Source organism: Melanotaenia boesemani, chromosome 18 (assembly GCF_017639745.1).
Source record: "Melanotaenia boesemani isolate fMelBoe1 chromosome 18, fMelBoe1.pri, whole genome shotgun sequence".
NCBI lineage: Eukaryota > Metazoa > Chordata > Actinopteri > Atheriniformes > Melanotaeniidae > Melanotaenia > Melanotaenia boesemani.
The window spans coordinates 28,247,261-28,258,492 of NC_055699.1; the positions used below are offsets into that span (position 1 = coordinate 28,247,261).

General features: G+C 42.0%; 1 protein-coding gene across 1 annotated transcript; it reads left to right on the forward strand.

The window, feature by feature from the left end:
- Positions 1–884: 884 nt before the first annotated feature.
- LOC121629007 lies at positions 885–2,694 on the forward strand. Its single transcript, XM_041968473.1, has one exon. It carries the CDS (start codon positions 1,131–1,133, stop codon positions 2,580–2,582), a length of 1,452 nt encoding a protein of 483 aa, XP_041824407.1. The 5' UTR covers positions 885–1,130; the 3' UTR covers positions 2,583–2,694.
- Positions 2,695–11,232: the final 8,538 nt, after the last annotated feature.

Below are 11,232 nucleotides of genomic sequence, written 5' to 3' on the forward strand. Positions count from 1 at the left end.
TGATCTCTGTGCCCTCTTCCACTGAAGCCATAGACCTGCTTAGGAGGACACAAGCCTCACTTGCAGAATCCAATCTGCACCTGCATAAGTTTGCCTCTAACTCACAGGCAGTCATGCAAGCCTTTTGCCACGAAGACTACGCTCCAGTCACTAAAGACTTAGATTTAGGTGGTGAAGAAACACAATCTCAGCGAAGCCTCGGTCTTATTTGGGAAACAACAACGGACACGTTCACTTACTCAGTGGCCAAAGCAAACAAACCATTCACTCGGCGCGGCGTACTGTCCTCTGTTAATAGTGTCTTTGATCCCCTGGGCCTATTAGCACCGGTCACGATCCAAGGAAGAGCTCTTCTCAGAGAGCTCATTTCAGAATGTTCAGATTGGGACACACCCCTTCCAGCGGACAAACAATGCAAATGGGAAACATGGAAAAATTCCCTTCAGGACTTAAAAGAACTACATGTTCCTAGAACATACACATCTACCTCACTCAGTCAGGCAACACACAAAGAACTTTGTCTATTTTCGGACGCTTCCACCAAGGCAATAGGAACCGTAGCCTATCTGAAAGCAATTCAAACAGATGGCAAAGTTGAAGTCGGATTCATAATGGGCAAAGCAAAACTAGCCCCCATGTCAGAACCTACTATACCAAGACTTGAACTCTGCGCAGCCGTCTTGGCAGTAGAAATGGCTGATCTCATTCAGGATGAGTTAGACCTACATTTTGACGCAGTACACTTTTATACAGATAGTAAAGTAGTACTGGGCTACATCTGTAACGAGTCAAAAAGATTCTACACATATGTCCATAATAGAGTGCAGCGCATTCGCCAGACCTCAAAGCCCGAACAATGGCACTATGTGCGCACAGAAGAAAACCCAGCAGACCATGCGTCTAGGTCGTTGTCAGCAGCTCAACTTCTAAAGTCCACATGGTTCACTGGACCATCCTTCATCCACCGTTTTTCTGCAGGAAAAGCACAAGTAAGTAAGACATTTGACTTAATTGAACCGGACAAAGACTCAGAGATCAGGCCACAGGTCAAAACTTACGCCACTCACCTCCAAGCACTCAGCAGCAAACGTTTCGAGCGCTTTTCCACCTTTAAGTCCTTAGTCAGAGCTATGGCAAATCTTATCCACATCGCAAAATCCTTCAACGGCACCAACCTAAACAGCGAGTGCAAAGGCTGGCATAGATGTCAACTGCCTTGTACACCCAATGAGATGGCTCAGGCAAGAAACATCATCCTCAAAGAGACTCAAAAGGCCTGCTTTGAAAAAGAACATTCCACCCTTAGTGCCAGCAAACCTATCCCAAAACAGAGCCCTCTACAAAAGCTCAGCCCAGTCTTACAAAACGGTCTTATTTCTGTTGGTGGCCGACTCAAACACTCTGAGATTGAGAATGTTGAAAAAAGCCCAGTAATTCTTCCCAAAGACCACCACGTCTCTCTTCTGCTCACTCGTCACCACCACGATCTAGTGAAGCACCAAGGCCGTCACCTGACAGAAGGAGCGATTAGGGCTGCAGGGCTGTGGCTCTTAGGCGGCAAAAGACTAGTCAACTCGGTAATACACAAATGTATAACCTGCCGCAAACTACGCGGAAAACAAGAACAACAACGCATGGCGGATTTACCACCCGAGCGCCTCAAAACGTGTCCTCCATTCTCTTACGTCGGCCTTGATGTTTTTGGGCCTTGGACTATAACAACGAGACGTACTAGGGGTGGACAAGCCGAAAGCAAGCGGTGGGCAATCATGTTTACCTGCATGAGTTCGAGAGCCGTGCATATTGAGGTAATCGAATCTCTAGACACATCTAGCTGCATAAACGCCCTCCGCCGCTTCTTTGCACTAAGAGGACCTGCAAAACAGCTGCTATCTGATCGTGGCACCAATTTTATTGGAGCTTCAAAGGAACTAGGAATGGACACATCACTGCAAAAGTATCTAACAGACCAAGGTTGCAGCTGGGAGTTCAATCCGCCACACGCCTCCCACATGGGAGGCTCTTGGGAACGCATGATCGGCGTCGCCCGCAGAATCCTGGACTCTATGCTACTTCAAAATAAGGTACAACTGACTCACGAAGTACTATGTACCCTCATGGCCGAAATTACAGCCATCATAAATGCCAGGCCGCTTCTCCCAGTGTCCTCTGATCCAGAGAACCCTTTTATCCTTTCCCCCTCCATGCTCCTTACGCAGAAATCTTGCCTTTTACCCCCATCTGGAGATTTCCTGGACAAAGACATTTACACCAAACAATGGAGACAAGTCCAGGCTCTTGCCAATCAGTTCTGGACACGCTGGAGGCAAGAGTATTTGCCCACATTACAACAGAGGCAGAAATGGACTGTAACTTACAGGAACCTACAGGTCGGTGACCTAGTTCTGCTTAAGGACAAGCAGGTCGGTCGTAACCACTGGCCCATGGCGAGGGTCACTGCCACATTCCCAGGAAAGGACGGTCGAGTAAGAAAGGTCGAGGTAAAGGCATGGGACCAAGGCTGTGTAAAGACTTTTATGCGACCAGTTACAGAAGTTATTCTTCTCATCCCAAAGGACTGAATGTATAATGTTTTGTTTAGAATAGTGGCCTCAAAGAGGCCAGGCGGGGAGTGTGCTGCCTTTAAGGCTTTTCTTTAAATAAATAAGTTGGTGTTAAAAAAGTTGATAGCTTTCAATAATATTCAAGGTGGTTACAAATTGTTTCGGTAAATAATTAATGGTTTCTTTACGTTTTTATTAAAAAATATTGTCGATAAAATGTACTTCCGGTTTCCGGTTACGTACTTCCGGTCTCCCGGTTTCCGCTTGTAAGCAAGAGCCCATGTGCAAGGAAGACCATACGAATGTTATCAGAAGCCATCCGTGCTGAATTATCAGGCAGGAATGCCGTAAGTTCATTATATTATGGTTAATACAGATGAGATTGGATATTAATGATTATTTCGCTAAGATATGCCTTTGATGCACTAGATGCACTTTGTTTTGTACGTGATGACTGCATTGTTAAGATTGATTTATTTTCCGTTATTACAGTTTTCACCACATACTGTTCATGAAGACAAATAAACCCGCTTCAGCCAAACTCCAGGGTCTTCATCTGTGGTTTAACTCGGTGTCACCAACATCTTTGTTGAAAACACTACACCCATAATAACTCCAAATATGTTGTTATCTCAGAAGGACGGAGAGCTTCCGGGATTGGGGGAGGGGTTGGTGTTTTGATTGGCCTACCTTAAATTTTAAACAAATGAACACTTTTGTGACATCACCTCCAATCCAGCTTTGAGCCAGAACTGGATCCAGAATATGCAGAAGATGCTGCCACCCCAAAGCTTACATCAGGATGTTTTGTTTTAGAAAATATGCTTATAACCTGAAGTTATGTAGTATTATGATTGTCATCTTTTAATTCCTTACCATTTAATTGTCTTTCTGCATACTCCCAGTTAAATAGGTGCAAGATATGGGAAGGGTGGTAAAATGTCAGCTCATAAAAAAAACATCCACTGCACACTAATAATGCTTACAGATGCCCCAATGTTCCCAGAGGCCATGTTGCTAATGGCTAATATTTTGATGTGGGCTGCGAAGTGCCTGGAGATAAATGCAAATGATGGTTGCTTGTGTGAGTAACTCTGCATTTCTTGGTATTTCTAGGAGCAACAAATGGAAATGTTTGTATCAAAACAATATACTGTTAACTTCCTGAACTGCCCTTTCATTACCAAATCACCACTCACCATGAAATGAAAAGGTTGTGCAGGCTGCATGGAGAAGTTAGCTGGGATGAAGAGTAGCTAGCAACCCCTTCACCATACTGAGCAAGTAGGCAATAGCAGCTAGTGCTGTTTGCACTGCCTAGCAAATTTGACCATAAAACCATATTTAGGAACTATGACATGATAATACTTAGGTTGCAGAAAAAATTCTAATCATTCTATTGAATAAATCGGGTTCCTTTTGCAAAAAAATGTTAAAACAAGCATGTGCCTCATATGAGCTTTGCAAACTGTTTAGTGGGATAATTAATTTTTGAACAACACACATAAGACAGAAGATGTGCAATGTGCCCTTAAACAGGAACTAAGCCCATATTCAGAAGCAGTGCCTAGAAAACTAAACATGTGCCATGGTTAAATAGCATGTAGAACCACTTTCAGCAACAATAATAACAAATACTTGCCTTCTAAGGCTGCGCCTTGGGCGGGGGGAGTTTTGAACATTGGAGATGGTGGTATTTCTGTGTAGAGTTTGTATGTTCTTCTCATGTATGTATGTATGTATGTATGTATGTATGTGTGTGTTCTCTCTGGGTACTCTGGCTTCCTCCCTAGGAGTGTGTGTGAATGGTTGTCTTTCTGTTTGTGTTGCCCCTGTGATGGACTGATGACCTGTCCAGGGTGTACACTACCTTCCACCTGTTAAAATGCAGGGATAGGCTGCAGCTTCTCCAAGACCCGTAATGGCTAAATCGGTACAGATAATGAACAAATTACTTTCTGTGTGACATTATCAGTCTATTGATGTGTTGAAAATTTGAACCACTCTTCTTTATTGCATTTTTTCAGTTCATTGAGGTTTGTTCATCGATGCACAGCTCTCTTAAAATTTTTCAATAATTTCAATTGGGTTTCAGGTTTGGACTTTAACTGTATCATTTTTACACCTTGATTCTTTACGTGACAGATAACATATTATACAGTGTTATGTTGTTATTCACCTGATGTTTTATTAGGACCAGATTATAAATATGCTTTGATTATTTAACTGACATGTCAAATTTAAGAGTTTCAAGAGAGTGTACTTATTTTCTCACATGGATGTACATTATGGATACTTATATCCGCTTTATGCACCTCAAAGTTCCATAGCCAGCACAGACAGTCTCTTACATCTCTGCTCTACAAAATTGCCTTATGAATCCTGCTAGACAATGTTTGTTGGGTAGTAAAAGTGAACAAATATGTTGTTGTTTTGTTACAACTCAAAAGCATGTAATTGTCCACCCTGTTATTGTCAGGCATCATTCCAAGCAGTGAAAAAACTTTTGCTTTTAACTCGTTAAGACCAACCGTCCTAAAATGTTGGACGCTCCAGTGACTATGGGTACAACTGTTGCCTTTACCTTCCAGGCTTTCTCTAGTTCTTCATTGAGTCTTTGGTATTACTCCATTTTCTCGTGTTCCTTTTTACTAATATTTCCATCGTTGGGGATGGCTACATCGATCACTTTGGCTTTCCTTTGGTGCTTATCAATGATCACAATGTCCGGTTGGTTGGCCACCACCATTTCATTGGTCTGTATGTGGAAGTCCCACAGGATCTTAGGCCTTTTATTCTCCACCACCTTCGGAGGTATTTCCCATTGTTACCTAGGTGTCTCCAGACCATATTCTGCACAGGGGCCTTTTTGCACAGCGTGCACCTGGGGTCCTGCCTGTTGATCTGGGTCTCGATTCCCCTGGTACTCAAGGCTTACTCCTCTGCTGCCATGATTAGCACCTTCGTGGTGTCCTTTAGTCGAGTCCTCTCTAGTCATTGGTAGGATTTGTTCATAACCACCACTTCAGATATCTGTCATTGGTACATCCCATGCAGTAGCTTGTCCTCCCATGACAGTTCCTTCATTTCATTCTCCTGCAGGTTTCATTGCCTGAGGCATTCACTTTGTAGTTCATCCCTTGGGGCTATCTATATTGGTGGCCCTGATGCTCACTAGTCCTTGGACTCCATCCATCATGGCCCCATGACTTGGTGCATGTACATTGGGATTTACCCTGGTGGACGAGAGGGTAGCCTCCCTCCACGTTTAGATGGGGGGATGGGTCCTCACTGTTGTTTGTGCTTATGCACTGAACAACAGTCTAGCGTGCCCACACTTTTTGGAGTCATTGGATAGGTGTTGGAGAGCATTCCTTCCAGGGACTTCATTGCTCATATGGGCAATGACAGTGAAAGATAGGGTGGCGTGATTGGGAGGAAGTGACCCCCTGATCTGAATCCGAGTGGTGTTTTTTTTATTGAACTTCTGTGCTCATCATGGATTGTCCATAACAAACACCACGTTCAACCATAAGAGTGTCCACGTGAGCACTTGGCACCAGGACATGCGGCAGCATATCTTGGACACTCAGGTGAAGGAGAGGGACGGAAGTTATGTTTTTCATGACCTAGAGAGGTTATCTTTTTCATGAGAAAAAAAAAAAACAAACATAAAAAAAAAGAAAAAAAAAACAGCCCCCTCCCCTCCAGATGCAAACAGATGGGTCCTCGCCTAGCAGGCATAGAGAACCACGCCCACCAACGCATATGCAAGGATGTGAACTTATCTGGTGCAGATTTGCTAGTTTTAGAAACAGCTTTCCAGAGCCTGCCGGAGCTGTTTGGCAGGTCAGCGCTAATGGCTCAGACTGATACGGTTCAGGACCACCTTGTTCACATCTAGCCGAGGATATTCAGGATTCCAGCATAATCTTTTCGTGGACAATTTTAGATGCATGTGCACAGATGTGTACTTGTGCACACAAATTCTGACAGCAGTTTTTTTTTTACTAAAAATGGACTTTTGAAGATGAGATACACTCTTGAGGAAGATGTGGAGGTATGTATACATTGGGAGAGGGATGAGTTTTTTTTCCAAAATATATCACCATGGTTACTAAGGGTCTCAAAATGGCACACTTTTGGTTCCCCTGGTCCTATCTTTACAAAAAGCTGTATAAAATACTCATTTTGTTTCAAATTTGAACTGCTACTAGGTAAGACTTTAAGCTGTACTACCACTATGATTTCCAGTTCACCACTCCAAGTTAAAAGTAAATTTTAAAGCAAATGTTTTTGGAAAAAAAGAAAAAAAAATAGGTGAACATAAAATTAATCTGTTTCACTGTATTTAAACCCCTACTACTCAGTTCCAGTGGTAGTTAAACAGAGTGTTACCTCTGAAAAGAGCCCTTAACCAAGCCTGTACTCCAAATGGGTCAAGAACAGCTTTAAATTACTGAGTATGCTTTTTTTTTTTAGGCGTTTTAACTGAAAATTGAAGGATTTTTTGAAAGCCTGTCAGCAGCTTCCATAAAACTTAACCTTGCCATGTGTGAGTTAAAAGAAGGTACTATTCTCTATCTGCAGATGTGCAGATCGCAACCATTGCTGCATTTCCTGTCCCTAAGGGTAGAAAGAAACTGTGATCTTTCCTTGGTATGGCCAGACACTATCGCAAAAAAACCTTATCTGTAGCCTTCCCGTTAACAGTTTTACCTAGTCCTTCAAGACCTTTTGTTTGGTTTGACAAGTGTCAACAGTCTTTTGACAGTCTCAAAGCTGTGCTTTGTTGTTCTCCTGTTCTGTATGCCCCAGTGTTCTCTTCTTCTCATTATTTAAACTTGAGATTGATGCTGGTGTGGCTGGGGCTGGAGACATCCTCATGCAAGAGGATGAACACGGCATAGATCATCCTGTGAGTAACTTTTCAAAAAGGTTTAACCATCAGCTGAAATATTCCACAACTGAGAAAGAGCTACTTGCATTGTTCTTGGCTTTGCAAAATTTTTAACTTTATGTTGGCTCGCGTATGAAACCTCTTAAGGTCTTCACAGATCACAACCCCCTGTAGTTTTTCTTTGAAGGACATTTAACCATAATCACCGCCTTATACGTTTGGCTTTGTTTATTTAGGATTACAACCTTGCGATCCATCACAAAAATGGTTCTGAAAATATTTTTGCTGATGCCTTGTCATGTACCATGTAGGTGGGTGGTTAATGGTTCAAAACATTGTTTAGACTTGTATGGGTGGGGGTGCAGAACACTTTCTGCCCATCCTCCTTTCACCTATCTGCTCTACTCAGGTGCTAGTTACCTGACAAGGACCAAACTGGAAAGCTCCCCAACCTCACTCCTCATTGGATGCTTTTATTCCACATGGTTCAATCACCTCTGGAGGCCAGCATGCCTGGGAAGCCAATGCCGTCTCTTTACTATTGATTCTGCTTCTTTGCTCCTGGATTCTGGACTATCTCACCAACCATTCACAGTATGTGAGGACCAAGCAGAAATGTGAAGCCTATGCAGAAGTTAAAAAAATTGCAGTTCACCCCTCATCTGCTAGGGGCTGGCTCCAAAACAGAGTCGATCCCCATAGGCTCCCATGTTAAAAAAACCAACTTCACGACAGAAATAAACATGTTTAAAGCCTGGTACAAAAAAACATTTTAGAATTAATAGGTCAAGTTGAATGAATGAATGAAACTTTATTGTCATGGCAACAGGTGCAACAAAATTTTTTCTAGTACAAACCCATCAAACAGGATCAGGCAGACTGAGGCAGCAGCCGCCGTGCAGCGTGCCAAGTTTACCTTCATGACAATTGAATTTTTTTCTAACTCATCCGTTTGGATGTTATTTAATCTTGAAATTCGGCATAATTAGGGGCGTGTCCTTTTGATTGACATGTATCTAATATCCACGGCAAGAAGGGAGAATGTAGCACAACCGTTGTTTTTAGCTGGCTAAGAGTGCGCCTTAGATTTAGCCCACCTACCTTCATTAACCGGTTAGCTCACATTAGATTCAAGTTGGCTCAGTTAGCTCTTAGCTACAGGCAGCTCAGAGTTTGATAGACATCAGTCATCTACCCCACTCTCACAGCCCCCCTCTCAGCTCCACACTTTGCCCATTGTTGTATTTTGCGGAAGCAACGGCAGGCGTGACGCTGCAAAGATGTCGATGGTATCAACCTCCCAATGAGCTTCACTTTTGCTCTTCAGAAACCTATGGGTGACGTCACGGAGGCTCCATCCATTTTTGTGTGTCAGACACCGTTGTCAGCAGTGTGGGGGCCCCACAGGGAACGGTCCCGACTCCATTCTTGTTCACTCCCTACACTGCAGTCTTTTTATATGACACCTCCACCTGTCATCTGCAGATGTTCTCTGATGACTCTGCTATTGTCGGCCTCATCACAAATGGGGATGATGCGGGGTATAGAGAACTTAAACAGGAGTTTGTACACTGGTGCCTGTGGAACCACCTTAACATCAACAAGAAGAAAACTGAACATATGGTGGAGGATTTCCGCAGGCAGACCAACTCCTGCCTCAACACCAGTAAACATCAACAACAACTTTGTTTTATTTATAACTTCATGATTTTTCATGATTTATTTATCATTTATTCATGATTATATACAGGATTTATTTATTGGCACTTGAATTAACTTAACTCATTCAAAAGCATGGTCTCTTTGTAGAAATAACACTGAATTTTTACAATCAGCTTTCAAATGTAAAATAACTATAACTTGCATGTAGTTATTGAAATTGGAACACACAGTACTCGACTGAATCTTTCTTCCATTTTTATTCTTTTAGCTGCACATGAAAAGATTGAGATATGGACAAATCAAATGAGGCTGTAGCTATTGCTAATTCACATTTGGTGACAGTAGCAACAGAAAACGACTATTCTATCTCTGTTTTTCAGTGCATCCAAGTGTTATTCAAAGGATCTATTTGAAGTTTCCAAATGGACACTTTGGATAACATCAGCTTCAAAAAGCTGTTACTCTAGAAGAGTTCAACATACAGTCATCAATGGACCTCTAATAAAAGGTAGTAGAGGAAAGAGGAACCCTGGTTTGTATTCAGATTCACTGTCAGAGTGATGCATAATACAATGAAATGCTCATTTTCCTAATATGCAGAATAAAAAAAGCAAGTTCCATGTTCAACATTTTTACATAATCTATAACTGGAAAAATTGTAAAGCACTGCATGTAGTTGTTATCATGAGCTGGAGTTCTGGTGTTTGTGAGGGACAGAAGGTAGGCTGGTGTAGTGTTTTGGCTGGTTCATCAGCACCACACAAAAATAATTATATGAAAAAGTAAAACAGCAATCCAAAGTTTGACTCCAGAGGGCAGACAGAATGGAGTAGGAGGTCAGGCCAGATGTGACACAAGCACTGGAAGTTTGAGACATCTGTTCAAAAGAGTTTATATTCGTGATGAAGTCTCAACCATTCCTGATTCTCTCCCTAAAAGCACACCAAGCGTCTTCAAGCTCTTTCTCATGCAGAATCTCAGTAGGCGTTCCTCCTCTTCCTCCAGGAAAGGGCAAAAGAGCCCCCACCCCATTGTGAAAGCCACAGGAGACATGTTGATCCAATCTACATGTTTACCTAAAATTCACCTAAAATGTTCACCTAAAAAAAGGTTGCTTGTCTTCACAGATGCAGAAGTTACACTACACTGCAGAAGGTCTTAAGGCATGATATCAGCTTTAGCATCCAGCCACACACTGTAGAACACGGCCATCCCATTCACCTCTGTGTAAAATATGAATTCCTTCTCTATTATTTGAAAAGTTGTTGTTTATGTGAAGCATGTAGCTTTTTAATGCATTTACAGCTCTGTAACATCAATTAACAAACTGGAAATTACCATGCACCTGCTCTGCTTTAGAAATCCAAACAAAAAGGGCCCAAAGCACCTTGCATAATTTTCTGTGAAGAGAATTTTTCAGCTTCCACTGCTTGAATGGATATGCACCACGTATGGACCTGGGAAACCCATGCATTTAACCAGCAATCTTCCAACTGCTGGTTAAGCTCTTCTCAGAAGAAAGAACAGCGATTCTATCTTCTTTAAGCATTAAATAGTTTTTAAAAAGACATGCTTCCTTCCAGAGCAAAAGTAGTCATAGTTTAATTGCATACCAGCCCCCACTCTTTAATGCAGTTGATAGTGATTTATTGGCATTTCATTTTCATAGCTTCCTCTTTCTTTCACCACATAGTAGTCTTTGTACAGTGTTGAATACTTAACAAAAGCCCCCTATATGAGCTCCTTCACAAAGCTTTTATTAAACTGTAAGGGAGGTAAAAGCCTGCTAACTTGAAAATAAGAGCTCAAGTACCATCCACAATGGGAAAGAGGAGAGGAGAAATATAGGTTCTTAAAATGAATACACTATACACGGGGAAAGTGTAGCGCAATGTACAATTCAGTAGATACACACACAGTTCAGTCAGCCATCATTGGATGGATACAAGATTCAAATAATTGTATATTTTCTTTGCATGCCGTTGCATTTAAATATCTTTGAGATCTGTGCTGGCTGTATAAGTATGCTCACAGCATCTAAATGTGTTATGCAATGCAAAAGCTTTGGCCCAAGTTCTACATTATGGAAACTTTAAAATCGCAGCA